Raw genomic sequence first — 15,946 nt, forward strand, 5'->3', positions numbered from 1 at the left:
ATCTTCAGAGTTGTGGTTTGTTAAAGTAGTTTCTTAATCAAACACAGATGTAGAAAGCCAAGAAATGAAAAGGACAAAAGTGGAAATTACGCTGTTCTAATATGGCAAAATATGAATGAATTACTACATTAACTTCAAAACAACATCCATCTACAATACATTTTTTCATGGTATACAGGTCATGCTGGGACTGGGGAGTTAGAGGCAATGTCTGTTTGAAGGGGAAGGATTTTCTCTGCCTCTCTCCCCTAGGAAAAGGAGAAGGTGTGAAACAAGACAAGCACCTTGTCTGGGACTACTGTAGTACAATGTGAAACTCTAAGAAACATCAAGGCCTGAAGCTTAAGAGGAAACTCAGAGCTGAAAATAGAAAAAGGGAAAGGAAAACAAAGTCCAGCAAATTGTGAAGTGTCACTATAACATCCCTTTTTTTTTTTTTTTTTTTCTTTTAAGGTTCAGAATTACTTCTTTCGATATCTTGATTTGCAGTACATTGTAGATCCTTATTAGAATAAAGCACACCAATAAAATTGTAGGCCATCTCTTGAAGAGGGAAAAGTCCACATCAGTTATGAACAGGGGAGAATTAAGTCTGTATTTCTCCTTAGGAACAGGGGACAGATTTGAATTGCAAGAAGAGAAAAATCAAGATGATTTCAGATTTTTCAGTCTTAAAAAAAAATCAATATTTATTTAACATGAAGTTTAACTTCAGAAGTATCAAAAAATACCAAATGAGTATAAGTAAACAAAAGTTGTATCTCTTGCATAAATAGTACAAAAAATAAAATTCTTTAATTTATTTTACTTTTTTATTAATTTCTAATTAAGATTGGTAGAAAATACCCTGTCTCCTTTTTAGTGAAGTATATTTAACTTATCTAAGAGAATACGTTACGTGATGGATTGCTCAAAATTTTACTTCCAAACAGACTAAAATTAATCCTAGTTTATAGTCTTCTTACCTGGAGAAAAGCCTCTTTCAAAAAAAAAAAAAAAAATCAGTCAAATAAACAGTATGTTGAGTTACTTGCATTAGAACTGTCAGATATTTGCTCTACTCCCACCACTATTGTACTTGGTACACGTTGTTCTCTTCTACGTAGGGCTGACTCATCCAAGTTTTGAATACCTTTAGCCTCTTGACATAGACTATAGCGATGTGAGGATTATGCGGTTTACAAGATTAGTTTCTTTGTTTGGTCAGTCCAAATATGCAATCAAACATAAAGACCAAAACTGGTTTGAATAATTATTCTGCTGGATAGTTTTCATGAAGTATGGTAAATGAAATTACTTTGCAGAAAATTAAGAGACTGAATAAATTAAAAGAAAGGCAGAAATAATGGATTGTCAAAGCATTATTGTAAAATAGTCTTAGCCAGTATGTTTATTGTACTGTGCAGATTTATTTTAAAATAAAAAACCCTTACTCAGTCATTATCCATTACATTAAAAAATCAGTTAAAATATGTTCAAGAGTCCCGTGTAATGTTTTCCCAGGTTCAGTGACCTGTGCAGCAGATACCTTCAGTTGCTTAGGCTCCCATGCCTGCGTTCCCCGACACTGGCTCTGTGACGGTGAAAGAGACTGTCCTAACGGAAGTGATGAACTGTCAACAGCAGGCTGTGGTATGTTTGCATGTTAAAAATATATTTCTTTTCATGGTACTTTAGCCTTTACAATATCCAGATGCTGTTTGTGTCTGTAGTATCATACCCTTATACTGTCAAGATTGTAAGTAAAGATTGATGGACCCCATGTGAGCATACATACCAGGATACTTCAGTGTTTTAATTTGCCTACCATCTTCAGGTTTTGTTAATATATACTGAAGCACACCAGCTGAAGATCACCATGTGTGTCACGTCATAGGCATTATACAGCATGTTTACTAATTAAAATTAGCACATTATTGACTATGCAGTTTTATTGTTCTTCGTGAAGAAAATGCTGCTACATGTCAAGGAGGTTGTGCATCAAACAGGGAGATACAGTTCTGTCTCCAGTTTTTCTGGCTAGTTGTTTAGTTCTTGACATCTCTTGCCCTATAAACTATTACTTCCAATCTTCTGAGATACATTTCTATTAGAAGTGCCAGGAATTCAGTAGTAGTTTCATTAAGGGTTTTGTTTTTTTAATGTATATAAAAATGGCATAGGTTAAAAATATTGAAGTATGTTCTCTCCACTGAATGCACATTCTACCACCATTTCTAGGTGAATTATATTTTGAGTATTTATGGATTTTAAAGAGCTTTTACTTAGGAACAGAGTAACATCGGAAGGATATCTGTACTTCCTAAATGTTCTTTTCCTCAGAGGAAGACCTTAGGTTAGTTGTAGACATCAACTTCTGAAGCCTATCTGTCTTACCCTACATGAGATTTTAGCCATTCTTACTTCTTTAGCTAACTTGGTGGTGGTGGATAGCTTTTTCTGCTATTTAATTGTCTGGTGCTCTTTGTATGACTCAAAAGTTATGGTTATTTCTATTGAATCCACTCAGACTAACTACTGCTCATTTCATTTTTCTGTAAGAAAATGGCTGTATATCTTGCTGGTCTCAGTTTCATTTATTTTTATGTACTGTATTTTCCTTAGCTCCTAATAACACTTGTGACGAGAATGCTTTCATGTGCCATAACAAAGTCTGCATTCCCAAACAGTTTGTATGTGACCATGATGATGACTGTGGAGATGGATCAGATGAATCTCTGGAATGTGGCAAGTATAACAAAAGTAGAGTAAACAGGAAAAATTCAGACTGTTAACTGTAAAGCCTTCTGCATGGCATGTTATTTTAAGTCACTATTGAAAAAGAAAGATCTTCACTTTTTAAAATTGTTTTAATGTTAACTTTTAAATTAGGCATTAATGAATACAAGTTGGTATTAACTTGGAGCTGGAGCTACAGTGACAAATCATTTGCTATAGTTATGACTTCCTGTTGATTGTTAATAACATTTAACAGAATTAAAAAATGTACACTCTATAATTTCTTGTTCATGATGTATATCTTTTTTACATTTTTTTTTGGTTTTGTCTCTATACACATTTTGTAAATAATGAAACATCTCTGTCATGATTATTGCTGCAGTTAAATGATATCAACTAAAATCATATGTGAATGTTTAATTTTCACCATTCATATGAATTTGGGGTTTCTTATATTATGTGAATGTCTGTACAATATATCTAGGCCATACTCAGACACATTTGTCCACATAAATAATATTTTTGGAAAATATAGAGCAAAGATTCTGTCCAAAGAAACAAATTATTGATTATCATGCCTGGGTTTGTATAGTTAAATTCCATATTGCTTACTTACTCTATGAAATTTGCTCAAGAGATGACAACCACAGCAGGAGATAACTAGCTATGTATTTTAGACGTTTCTATTATACACACCACTGAAGAGTGTGTGTGCATAAATGATGAAAGTAGACATCCAAAGATTGTAAGAAACAGCATGTTTGGTATTTGCATTTAGTAAAATTTTTCATGTAAAGTTGGAGTAGAACATGTAATTAAGCATTTTAGAAAAATAATATAATATAGCAAATAAGAACTTACTTGTTTGCTGATCATATAAAGAACAGATTTCATCAACATCACTTAGAGCTGTATATAACATGGAAAAAATCTGCTCCTGTAATGAATTAAACATTAACCAAATTGTCCTTTCCGTCTCTATGCTCACCAGAAATAGGCTGGTACTTGAGAAGCAACAGCCAGTGCTGCCATATCGACATTAGATACGTCAGATCAGCAGAGCACCTTTGAAACAAATATCCCTCTCACCACCATGTACGGTGTTTTGGCTCACATGGAGCAGTGTCAAAATAAGTGAACTGTTAGGAAAAAAAACACAAATACTCTCTGAATCTGGGCCAGTTGATGTACTTCAGCCAGTAGTGGGCAAGAATTCCACAATAGCAGAGAGCTAGTGTGAAGTAAAATCTTGAAATGCATCTAGCGTAGATATTGGTTTCTCATTACCAGCTGTTTCATTCTGCTGTTCCTCCCTTCATGTGCCACACTGCTTTCCAGCATAGACTTCCAGATCCCTGAAGAAAAAAGGGAACAAACACACCTTTCCTAGCAAATGTCATTTACTTTTCACTTATGTAAACTACGTGGTGTTTTGAAAGGAACAGACTGCTACAATAAGCTGTTCTAGGGAAAAACTGTTTAGTTCATGTAGTTTAAACCAAATCAGGATCAAAGCAGGTTATTGATTTATTAATGACAGATAAATAATTGGAAATCAGTGAACTATACATCCAGTATCAATCACAGCAAATCAGAATCACAGAACGGTTTGGGTTGGAAGGGACCTTACAGACCATCCCGTCCCACCCCCTGCCCCGGGCAGGGCCCCCTTCCCCCAGCCCAGGGTGCTCCCAGCCCCGTCCAACCTGGCCTTGAACCCTTCCAGGGAGGGGGCACCCACAGCTGCTCTGGGCACCCTGGGCCAGCGCCTCACCCCCCGCACAGGGAAGGATTTCTGCTGTAGATCTAATCTAGACCTACCCTCTTTCAGTTTAAAACCATTACCCCTCATTCTATCAGTACACCACTTGATAAAGATTCCCTTCCCGTCTTCCCTGTAGCCCCCTTTAAGTACTGGAAGGGTGGCTATAAGGTCTCTTGGAACCTTCTCTTCACTGTTCATAGATCTCATGCATTCTTAAATACCGTTTTATAATTAGTCCCAAAAAGTTCTGAGCACACAGACGCACACAGAGCAGACTTACATGCACCTTCTGCCCTAGCCAGGGACCCCGGGTTACTAGCCCACATGGCCACTATTCCCCAGAGGGTTGTAGGTCTCCGTGAGGTCAGACAGGCAGCTCCACTTGGTGCGCCCATCCTGCACACGCTGTCCTACTCGCCTTGCTGCCTTAATGGATGTGGTGATCTAGGCCCTTTTGCCAAAATGAAGCCGTGAGAGTGGACCCACACAATAACGAACCTGTAAACCATTTCTTCAGTTAACAATAGTTTATACGTGCCAGGACCCTTTCTAGAAAGTGACTCATTATGGGTTTGTTCCTCTATTTAGCACTATCTGATCAAGTTGAATGGTGAGGGAGTAGGAGAATCTGATCAGATTTTACTTGGAAGCAGTCTTCAATTCCTAAATAAGTGTTTAGAACTAAACGGTCACAAACGTTGAAAATAAGTACATTTTTTTTTTCTACATTCTTATAATTGTTTTCTACATTCTTATAATTTCTTGCTGGTATTCATTTGTTTCCTATAAAATCATATACGTGCATGGTCCCTTAAAATACTGACAAATAAATAGTGGTAGTTTGACAGACTTTTGGGAAGAGACAGAAGGAGGAAGCAGCAACAGAAGCAGAGGATGTACAAACACCTGATCTAATTCTAGTATGGAGCTGCCTTCCAGCACTGGTTCTATTTAATTTCTACCAAGTAAACTGAAATCTACAGCAACGTTTGTTACATGTTGCACTGCTTCAATGCAATTTTCTGTTAGCTGGTAATCAAATACACACCTTAGTGTGTGACTGGTATGATAAACTAATTATACTGTAGTGTTAGGAAAGGGTTACATTATTTTATGAAAAAGGCAACTACTTGTAGAGAGTAGGAATCAAATTCCAAAATACACTTTTCAAGGTATTGTCAGGATGTAAAAATAAACAGCCTAATTTATCAAGATTTTAAAGTTGTGATTTCTGATTTGACTGCAAACTAGGTAGCCTGATCATAGCTCTATTAGATTCTAGATGTAGACCTTTGCATCTTGATATAAAAAGTAAACAAACAAACAAATGAAAGATACTCTTCAGCAGCCAGTCTACTGAATGGGATGAATTTTGATTTGAAATATATTCCTAAAAACTGAGTTAAGGGAATCCATTTAAAAATCTAGGTTTTTTTTTTTTTTTTTTTCCCATCTGTGTCACTGAAATATATATTTTCAGTTTTTTCTAGAGTATTTTTCAGATACAATATCAAAATAGGAGTTGTGATTTGAATAACCAGTTTTTACTTGTATCAGAATTTTCATCTAAACAGATTTTAAAAGTTCAGAATCATTCTAGCTCTTGCAAATTTATTTGAGATAAGTTTTGATTCCATTCTATTCTACTGGCTTTTTAGAGAAATCTTAATAATTAATTCCTTCTAAACAAAAAATAGCAATAATTCAAGCTGGGGAGAGCATGATAACAAAATATATTCTCCCTAAATTGCATGTCCTATATGCTGATGCCAGAGACAGAATACTGAGCTAGGTAAGCCACTGTCTCATACTGTAAGATATTTCTTATGCTCTTGAAAATTAAAAAAAAAAAAAAAAACAACTTTAGAACTCTATTCAAGAATATTAAATGTCTTCAAGAAGATTAAATACTTTGCTTATGTGGCTGCTCAAAAGACAAATACAGGAAGAGGAATGAGAAACTGGAAACTGAAAACAGAGAATCAATGTCCTGTCGTCCAGAGCAGAGGCAATATTAAGCAGAAACCCTCGTTCTGCACATTTGTAATGACCTTTCTGATGATGACATACTTGTGAAATGCTGCAGACATAAAGCTGTTGGTTTGTAAACTCTTGCACTCAAAGGTGTCTCATACAACCAAAAAGCTTTATCTTTTTTTCCATATCAAGCCAGCCTACCTACTTTCAAGCGTGATCTTTGAAAAAAAAAAAAAAACAAAACAAAACAAAACAAAACACCTTCAGAAGACCACATAATTATTGAAATTCCAAATAATGCTTGCAATTGATGTAATATCATACTGCATTTTGAAAATAGTACACTAACACATTTCTAAAGGACAACTAAAGATATACAAGAGGTTTAAAAATCTTGATGTAGATGGATATCTCATCCCAGATGGTCAAATGTTATGTCTCCATCTGCTATCAGAAAAGAAACTCTACTAGATAGTGGGAAATACAGTAATTAGAAAAAAGGAACAAATATTAAAAAGTTTTCAGTGCTCGTTTTAGACATTCGTAGCTTCAGTAGTTAAATCAAAGCATCAGTAGTTACTGTGATTTGGATATACTTCTTGGAAGAATCAAATTTTTGAGCTTAAAATCTACATTTTTTCAGGAGGAAAGAATATTAAGCATAATTCAGCATAATTTGGATTTTTTTTCAAAAGAATTGCAATATAATTCTTCATAATCAAAATGAGTGTTGCTTACTTTATAACCATATTTACTTCATATATGTTTCTTGAGTTTTAAACTAAATCATGGCTTTCTTACATGGATCTTTTAAAGAACTACAGATAATTTGAGACAGAATACACATACACATAGAATACAAGAAAAGTAATGCTTTTCTTTCCCAAGCAGGAACATAAGTTTTTCAGTGGTTGGTTTAGTCTAATGAATCTTACAGGGAAATATCTTACAAATAGAAGGTGATTTTCCCTCTGGGAATTTTTCGACTTTCATGTTTCAAAATTGAATAGAAAAAACTAAATTTGTGCTGACTTTTATATTTTTTTCTACTGCTTTGTTGTTTTTGAAGTCTGTTTTTAAAACCTGTCTGTCGTTTCTTTTCTTCATTCTATAATTTTCTGTTAGAAATCCACTTTAAATTTGAAAATGTATGGATTTCATATATATTGATTTTGTGGCCATCTTAGAAAATGCATGTTTAGTGTGGTTAAAATGATTAGTGTTCTGCATGTTTTAAAGGGAAAGCATATATTAGTAAGCATATTGCAAAAATATTTGCTGGATATAGTAATTTCTAAAATGTTGGTTACAAAGCTATTTCTTAATAATAGCAAAAAGGTAAATTACACATAAAAGAAAATGTATTTGTGATAGAGAGCTGCATAAATGTGTTTTACCTATATCAGAATTGTTTCGTGACTATACTGTGCTGCATAAGAGACATTTTATTTCTCTCTTTGTTAGTAAACACTCATGCATAAGCATATAATACTTTGTATCTCTTTACAGAGCAAAAGATACTTTTGCTTACATTGCCTTGTATATGCAAAAATTTATATTAAAAGTATGAAGCGAAGTAGGAAGTCATCAGTTGCTGTATTTATAGGGTATCGTCACTGCCGTCCTGGAGAGTTCACTTGTGCTGATGGAAGATGCCTGTTAAATTCCCAGTGGCAATGTGATGGTGATTTTGACTGCCCAGACCATTCTGATGAAGCGCCTATAAACATAAAATGCAAAAGTTCAGGTTTGTGTTTAATTTTTTGAATAATAGGTGTGACCTTTCTTTTTGGAAAGCAATGGTTTAGGATTGTAGATCGGCAAACGTAAAATCTCATGGTTTACATCTCCAGTGCTTTCATGGTGATATTTGTTATGTCTTCCAAGAGAATGTGTTGTCAGTCTCAAGCATCCAAAACCTCGGCTCACAAAGTTCAAGCCACCAGTTCCTATGGCATGAGAAGGCTGCTAGTTCCTTAATGCATAAATTCTCCGTACTAAAATATTAATGTAATAATTGCTAAGGTATCTAGCTTGCCCTGAAAATGTTTACTCTATTTAATGGACTCATCACACAGAAGTAGATCATACAAAAGGGATGTAAAATTGTTCTTCCTATAAGTAATAAACACTAGTTTATTTTTATTAATAAATTACTGACCAAATGTGATTGGTTTTATTGATATTTTTACTAACATGAATAAGTTTGCTGAGATCTGACAGGTTTTCAAGATATGATATTCTATTGTGGGGCTTTTTAAAAGACCAATTCTTCTGCCTAGATCTTATGACTTTATTGCATAGTAACCCAGTCCTTCATGCCAATTTTGATGGAAACCACTCATTTACTTTGAGGTAAGGCAACATACCTGCCTTATATTTAATTGTTCTAATTCTGATTTGAAGAACCTGAATGTAGCTGAAATGACATATTCATGTTTTGCCAAACAGGGAAAAAACATATATGCGTGTCCCCAGACAATGAATGTGTCAGAATTCAGTCAATCATGTTACTAAACACCTCAGCATCCGCAGGGGAGAGAAGCCATTTTTCTCAGGTTTTCTAAACTGTAGAACTATATTTTGTACAGAGAAAATGTAGAGTATTCTCAATTATATGAAAACAAATGTGTAGGAGGAAGTAAGAAGTTCAAGCATTCACACATTTTCCAGGAGAGGAATAACCTTTAAATATACTGAAAATTAAAAAGATGCTACAGTATTATCAGTAAGAAATTAATATTCAGTTTTTACACAATCTTTTCATCTCACACGCATACAGTGCAGCTGATCCATGAGAAATTAATTCCAAATACTAATAGACCACACCAAGTTGTGTTCTCTTTTTTGTTTTCCAGAACAGTCATGTAACAGCTCTTTTTTTATGTGCAAAAATGGCAAGTGTATTCCTCAAAGTGTTGTTTGTGATAACAAAGAAGATTGTAGTGATGGATCTGATGAGAAAAGCTGCCATATTAATGAATGCCTCAGTAAGAAAGTTAGTGGCTGTTCTCAAGATTGTCAGGATCTTCCTGTTGGATACAAGGTGAATAATTAGAAAATGTGATGCAAATTCTTAATTCTTAAATGGTTCTTATTTACTGCATGATTATAATAAAACTCTACTCTGTTGTGCTTACTTATAATGAAGTAGCTTACCTACCATACTAAGAACATTCTTATTTTTATTTCCTGTAAGCAAACAATTGCCAATTGTATTTAAAAAAGCTGGTATAACACATAATTTAAACCTGTGGAAAAGAACACACGATGCTTTAAATACAATAAATTGTACTGATGTATACAGAGCACTGAAAATGAGTTGAGAAAGAAGAAAACACATAGGAGTAAGTAGCAGGGATAACAGTTTTCTCCAATTTTTTTTTCCAAGTCAAAGAGACTGACAGAAATATTTAAACAAAGTGTAATCACCTTAGTTGCAGCATAAAACTGTTAGTTGTCTGCATGTGATGGTGTTTTCTGAATCTCCTCTTTGTCCTTGGGACACAGTGAGGAATATTTCTTGAGCATTACATAAACCCTAGCCACTGACTGCACTAACCCGTAAATAGAAGCTGAGATGGGAAGAGAGATTTTTTTCAGGGTTTTAACTCTGAAGTAACCCTAACTACACCCCCAAATGTTTCATCCTTTTAATAGAATATGGTCCCACTGAGAACTACATAAAATCTGTCCAACATGGCTTAGCTCTAAAGGTATTCAAACTTCTGAAACCATGTCCTAATTGGGGGCCATAAACTAGAGAGCTGGAGACTAGGTTAGGTACAGCAAAAACCTTGCTGAAGTAGCATCATTGTGGAGAAAGCATGTCATGGGTCTCTGCAGAGAGTGATACAGAGAATACAGGAGGGAACGTGACACAAAATTTTCCACTGATGAAACTCTGCCCCTGTTTCAAAACCCCTCTACCCAGCTGTATTTTGTATCATTCATATTGCATGTGATAAGCTTGCCACCGTGATCATCAGACCCCAATAAAAATCAGCTTCAAGTTCTCATTCACATTACTGTATTTGTTACACAGAGTACTAGATGTTATCAGTGCTTCCAGAAAAAATATTAAAAACTGTATCTTTACCAAAAGGCACATGTGTTTTTGAAAATAAAGAACTCCAAAGGGTCCATCCATCATTATTTTCATGTAAGAATCCTTTCTATGTTTTTGAAAAGGTGTGTTTTACTTTTTCTTCACTTAAAGACAAAAGAGTAATTACTCATTCTACAGGGTTATTTGAAGGGAGTGGTACTTAGGATCACACCAGCAACAGTTGAAAAGAAATGTAGGTATGTCTGCTGTAAACAGTATAAACAGCAATGTAATTACGATGTTACTTGAAAAATTGAAACATGAAAAAGTTTATGATGCTATCATATTCAGAGGAAAGTACATAAGATAGCGAACAGAATCAATGAGTAATTAAAAATGAATGTATTTGTTTTTCTTTCCCAGTGCAAATGCTGGCCTGGATTTCTGCTAAAGGATGATGGCAAAACATGTATAGATATTGATGAATGTTCATCTGGATTTCCCTGTAGCCAGCAATGCATCAATACATATGGAACCTACAAATGTTTGTGTGCAGATGGGTATGAAATACAGCCTGATAACCTAAATGGCTGCAAATCCCTTTCAGGTATCGCTTTTTTTGCTTTTAATCCACAGCTGTATCCAAACTAATTTGTGAAATATCTTAGCCCCATGGTTTGTGTTACCCTTTTATGAAAGATAAACAGAGTTACTTTGAAGCATGCTACTTCAACATAAAATAAGAATATGATTCAATGGCTGAACATAATAATAAGTTTTATTTTTAACATGTACTGTGCTCAAGTGAATACATACAGTGGATTATGAAAGTTTGAATTAGTAACTTTATTAGAAAAGTTAAAATACATCACAATTCTACTTCTGAGTCACATGATAATAGTAAGTTTATGATAAGTGTTTAAAAGACTTCTGCTGTTTTATTTCATTAGCTTTAGAATATTAGAATGCACTTCAGAATTCTTGGTATGAAAAGGAGGAACAGAAAAAAAATAATAGAAATTGCAAAATCTATTATTCCTATAGCATATGAAATCCTCCAGTTCTATATGTAACACACATTGAAGTTCAGGATATATAAGAACAGTTGTTATTTCCTCACCCTTCTGTCTGTGCCACTGATGTTATTTTTATGTGCTTCAGTGAGTGGTATTCTCTAGATCAGTGAAAGGAAGAGCAAAATGTCAACAGGAAAGGAACAAAAAACCCATTACTGTGTTCTGCTGGATATCCTTCATAGTGCAGGCAATCTTCAGCTTGAGCAGACTCCTCCTTATTCCAGTCTTGCACAAAGTTGTTTGTTTGTGTTTTGGTTTTAAATATAAAAAAAATTCTATTTTCTTTCTAAATGACAAGAAGACTGGAACCTTTGTCTGGATCATATTCCTGTCTCAGTGCTTCCCTGAATAATCAGAGGAAACAGAGGAGAGGACAGAAATATAGTATCTCTTTTTTTTTTTAATTTTATCTCATATCTTGCAAGCCAGTCATACATTTAGAAGCCATAGATCACTCAAATGAGAAGGGGAGCTGGAACACATCATAGTACAGTTTATTGGAGCTGTAATATATCAAACTTCAAAAGCGATCATGACAAAGCTGTTTGTGCTGTGCTAAGGATGGTTGTGCTGCAGAGAGGTGCCAACATGTAAATGTTCGGCCTCATGCTGATTTCTTGCACAAATTGCCTTGAACTCTCTAGAGCAGAGCAGAGCACTACAGCCATTCTCCACAATGCCTCGAATCTTTTAAGAACTGGAAAATGTCTTAAGAGTTGAATATAAAATGCAAGCAAGGTGGTACAATATATTCAGTACAAGAGCAGAGTAGCCTGGACAACATTACATTCCAGAGTGTATAAGCAGTAGATATAAGCCTTTAATATATTTTTGATTATTAGTAGTATTTTTTTTTTTTTTTTTAGCTGAGGTGTCTGTTAATAAAACTAAAATAAAGACAGCTTTTTTTTTTTTTTTTTTTTTTTGATATTATATATGTCAGTGTAAGAGATGTTTCAAAGTTAAGTGATGGCATGAATGAGTATCTGAAGGAATATATTTCGATAAACTAGAAAAACAGAGGTGAAAAAGCCAAATCTGGCTTCAGTTCAGAATTAGAGAATCAAGGTTTTTCCAAATAGCAGTTTCTTTACATCTATACTATTCAGTGTATTGAAATCTCAAAAAGCAATGGTTAAAACATGCTTGGTTTGCAAACATAACAAAAAATAGTGATAGTTTGAAAGTGAATGTTGAAATTAAAACAAGTGATATGAAGTACATTTCAAATTTAATCTCTGACATTAAATTAGGACAAAATGCAGTACGGTTCCCATATTACAAAGGCAAAAAAAAAAATTAGATTGAAAGATATACTAATTGATTGCTTTGTACATTTTTATACTGCATCATTGATCTTTCTTGGAACATTTGAATGTTTTAAATATTTCTTTCATCCATAACATTGATCAGAGCATGTAACATTTATTTTTCAAACCATCTGTATTTCAGCATTGTATTCCTGATTTTCCATAAATTAACGTAAAAGCTAGTCTAATATATTCTTTCTTCCGGGGTTTAGATGAGGAACCTTTCTTAATTCTGGCTGATCATCATGAAATAAGAAAAATTAGCACTGATGGATCCAACTACACTTTGTTGAAACAGGTATAATTATAGTACCATGCTCTAAGTTTAACTCAATACTTTTACTCTCTTCTAAAGTGTGCAACTGACAGAAGCATCATTCTGCAATTGGCATTGTATCCACCACAGAACAACTGCAGTATCTTCAGAGTTTTTATAATATTTATAATTGACTATTTTATCTGGATTTTACATAATTAAAGCTCAGGCAGTTGTTTCATCAGTCATTCTGAATTGCTAAAAAAATTATGTTATTTGTGATCCTCTTCTACTACAATATGTTTTGTGCAATTTATATACTTCAGTTTTCAAAAAAATCCCCACAAAAAACTATTTGGCCATGTAGTATTTGGGCTAATTACTTTCATAATCTAAATCTTTTTTTTTTTTATTTAGACAGACAATTCCAAGATTTACAGTATTACAAGTTACATCTTTGTCTTTAGCTAATTTTTAAAATAATTACTCTAAATTATTATAACAGGAAAAAAAAAAAATACTTATTTGAAAAAAAGTACAAAAATAGAAAGCCACCCAGTAAATACAGAGCTGTCATTTTTAGCTGTTTCTGGTCTGCTTCTATGCTTCACCTAAGTGTAGTTACGTACCATAGATTAGAGTTCCAAAATATGTTTTAATAAAAACATCTATTTCCTTAAGTACTAATTAATCAATTGTAGAAAGACCAGAAAAGCAGTTATTGCTAGTCAATATCATTAGGCTTTTTGTGACTTCTTGTGTCAGTAAGTTGTGCATCTGAATGTCACAAGAGAGGTGCGCAGGTCTTCACAACAGTAATTACAAAATTAACCATCTTGCATTAAACATTGACTCTAAGTGTACCAAGCAAAAGTCTGTTTGTTCTTCTGAAATCGTTCTGACTACCTCTCATTTACATCTCACTGCCTCTCTCCTCTTTTGCTGGTATATCTATTAATAGAAGCCTGGGAAAAGAGGGGATCAACAGTAAATTTTCTTTATGGTTGGTGCTGACAAATTGTCTCAGAGCTTCATCAGTCTTGAATTTAATGGACTCCTCTTCAGTACGTTAGAGACTGTGTAGCTCCAGCCATTGAAGAGAATCTGTGCTTTCCATGTCACATTAATTCACTCGTCTAATAAATACCTCTGCTATTGAACCTACTGGCCTTTGATCCTACAAATACATCATTTTTAAAAACATTCAGATTTGAAAGCAAAAGCGAGAGCTATACCAGCAGAACAGGTGGGCTGTCTTCCTGCTTGTGGACATCTTTTTGTCCTTGTAGTGTTATGATGAATCAGCTCTTTCTTAGACATCTACTGGATGAAGGCAAATACCAGAGCTGCTCTGACAAAGGAGCAAAACCACCCTTCTCTGTGTATTTGTTCTGTGCTTTGCCATTCTAACAGTTGTTCATAGAAACTCAGAGTGAAGGAGCTGAAAGTAGGAGCTCATTCAATCTTCTCTGAGTTGTTACGTGCCAGCTTTCCAGCTTCTTCCTCTTTTTTTATTTTTTTTCCAAACACACATAAACAGTACAACTGTTTGAATTGTTTGTCATGTATGTTCTTTGCCTTCCATTTCCTTCACTCATAGTCGTCTAAATCCTTAGGGTTTCCACACACAGAGTAGACAGAGAGAATCTTCCTCCTCATTATTTGCGATTTTTACCCCAATTTTTTTAATTGGGCCACCAAGGGAATGCAAATCATGGCCTATGATACCATGTGTTGTGTGTCACAGAAACAAACAAAAAGTCAAGTTTAAGATGAAAGACTAATGCACCTGGTGGCATTTGGAAGCTTCCTTATTTCTTCTAAAAGCAGATAACACAAGAAATGACAAAGAGTTATGCTAGGAGAATTTCGAAGTGACATGTAGATCATGAAGAGGAGATGTCGTCTGGACAGAGAACTCTATTGCAGATGTAAAGAAGTAATTTTACCTGCAGTTGACGTTCTGATAAATAATGAAACTAAACTGACACAAAATAAACCACTTGAAACCAAAGACTTGCAGGCAGTCAATTCTCTTTATTAGTTAAGATACTTTAGAAACTTTTACGGTGTTGTAGAACGTGTAGATATAAGGCTAGGTTTTCACAAATTACTGACTTTGTTTTCTAGTCATGTTCTAGAATGTTATAAATTTTTTATAGTCTTTTGTATTCATTCACCTGTTGTCTACTTTGTTAAGAATTTGGGATGGGGATTATCTGTAGATGCATTTATACTAATAGCAGAAAAAGAGACAGGAGAAGTGTTTTGCAGCACAGTTATGACTGACAGAGATGCAGTTGGTTTAGTTAAAACACTGTATGCATGGACATGTGATTTTTGAAAATGAGAATGGTTTTCCAACAGTCTATTGTTTCAAGCTTTCTTTAATGATGGTTAGCGCAGCATAATCACTTTTTCTCCTCTACATTTTGATCAAAAGATAGATTTACAGTATTACTACTGTAGTAGTTGGCAGATAAGCTGCGTATCACTTTCTGTACAATCAAATATTGTTCTTAGTTGTTTATTTTAGAGTTGGCTAGTCCAGTACATCCCCTCTACAACTATGAATTACATTAACAAGGGAGGTTGCTGAGCTACCTGAGAGTAGAAAGTCATTGGGCTGATAAGGGAATCGATTAACTGATCTGGCAGTTTTAAAAGGAGTGCAAACTGCATCCGTTCTTTTTACTATTGCTGCTCCATCTTTGATTGGTAACAGCATCGTTGTATATTAAGAATAGCTGTGACTTCACTACATATCAGAATATTAAGCAGATTATGGGGCAAGTC

The 15,946-nt window shown here is 34.4% G+C and overlaps 1 protein-coding gene across 1 annotated transcript in view; it reads left to right on the forward strand.

The window, feature by feature from the left end:
* LRP1B (LDL receptor related protein 1B) overlaps positions 1–15,946 on the forward strand; it is a 754,159-nt gene that overhangs the window by 620,757 nt on the left and 117,456 nt on the right. Inside the window, exons 51-56 of the mRNA XM_042808487.1 lie at positions 1,504–1,632; positions 2,605–2,727; positions 8,067–8,207; positions 9,319–9,506; positions 10,932–11,115; positions 13,107–13,192. Coding sequence (XP_042664421.1) covers positions 1,504–1,632; positions 2,605–2,727; positions 8,067–8,207; positions 9,319–9,506; positions 10,932–11,115; positions 13,107–13,192 — 851 coding nt within the window. The remainder of the gene's footprint in view (positions 1–1,503; positions 1,633–2,604; positions 2,728–8,066; positions 8,208–9,318; positions 9,507–10,931; positions 11,116–13,106; positions 13,193–15,946) is intronic.

The sequence above is a fragment of the Tyto alba genome, unplaced genomic scaffold (genome assembly GCF_018691265.1).
Source record: "Tyto alba isolate M040663 unplaced genomic scaffold, T.alba_DEE_v4.0 Super-Scaffold_7, whole genome shotgun sequence".
Lineage (NCBI taxonomy): Eukaryota > Metazoa > Chordata > Aves > Strigiformes > Tytonidae > Tyto > Tyto alba.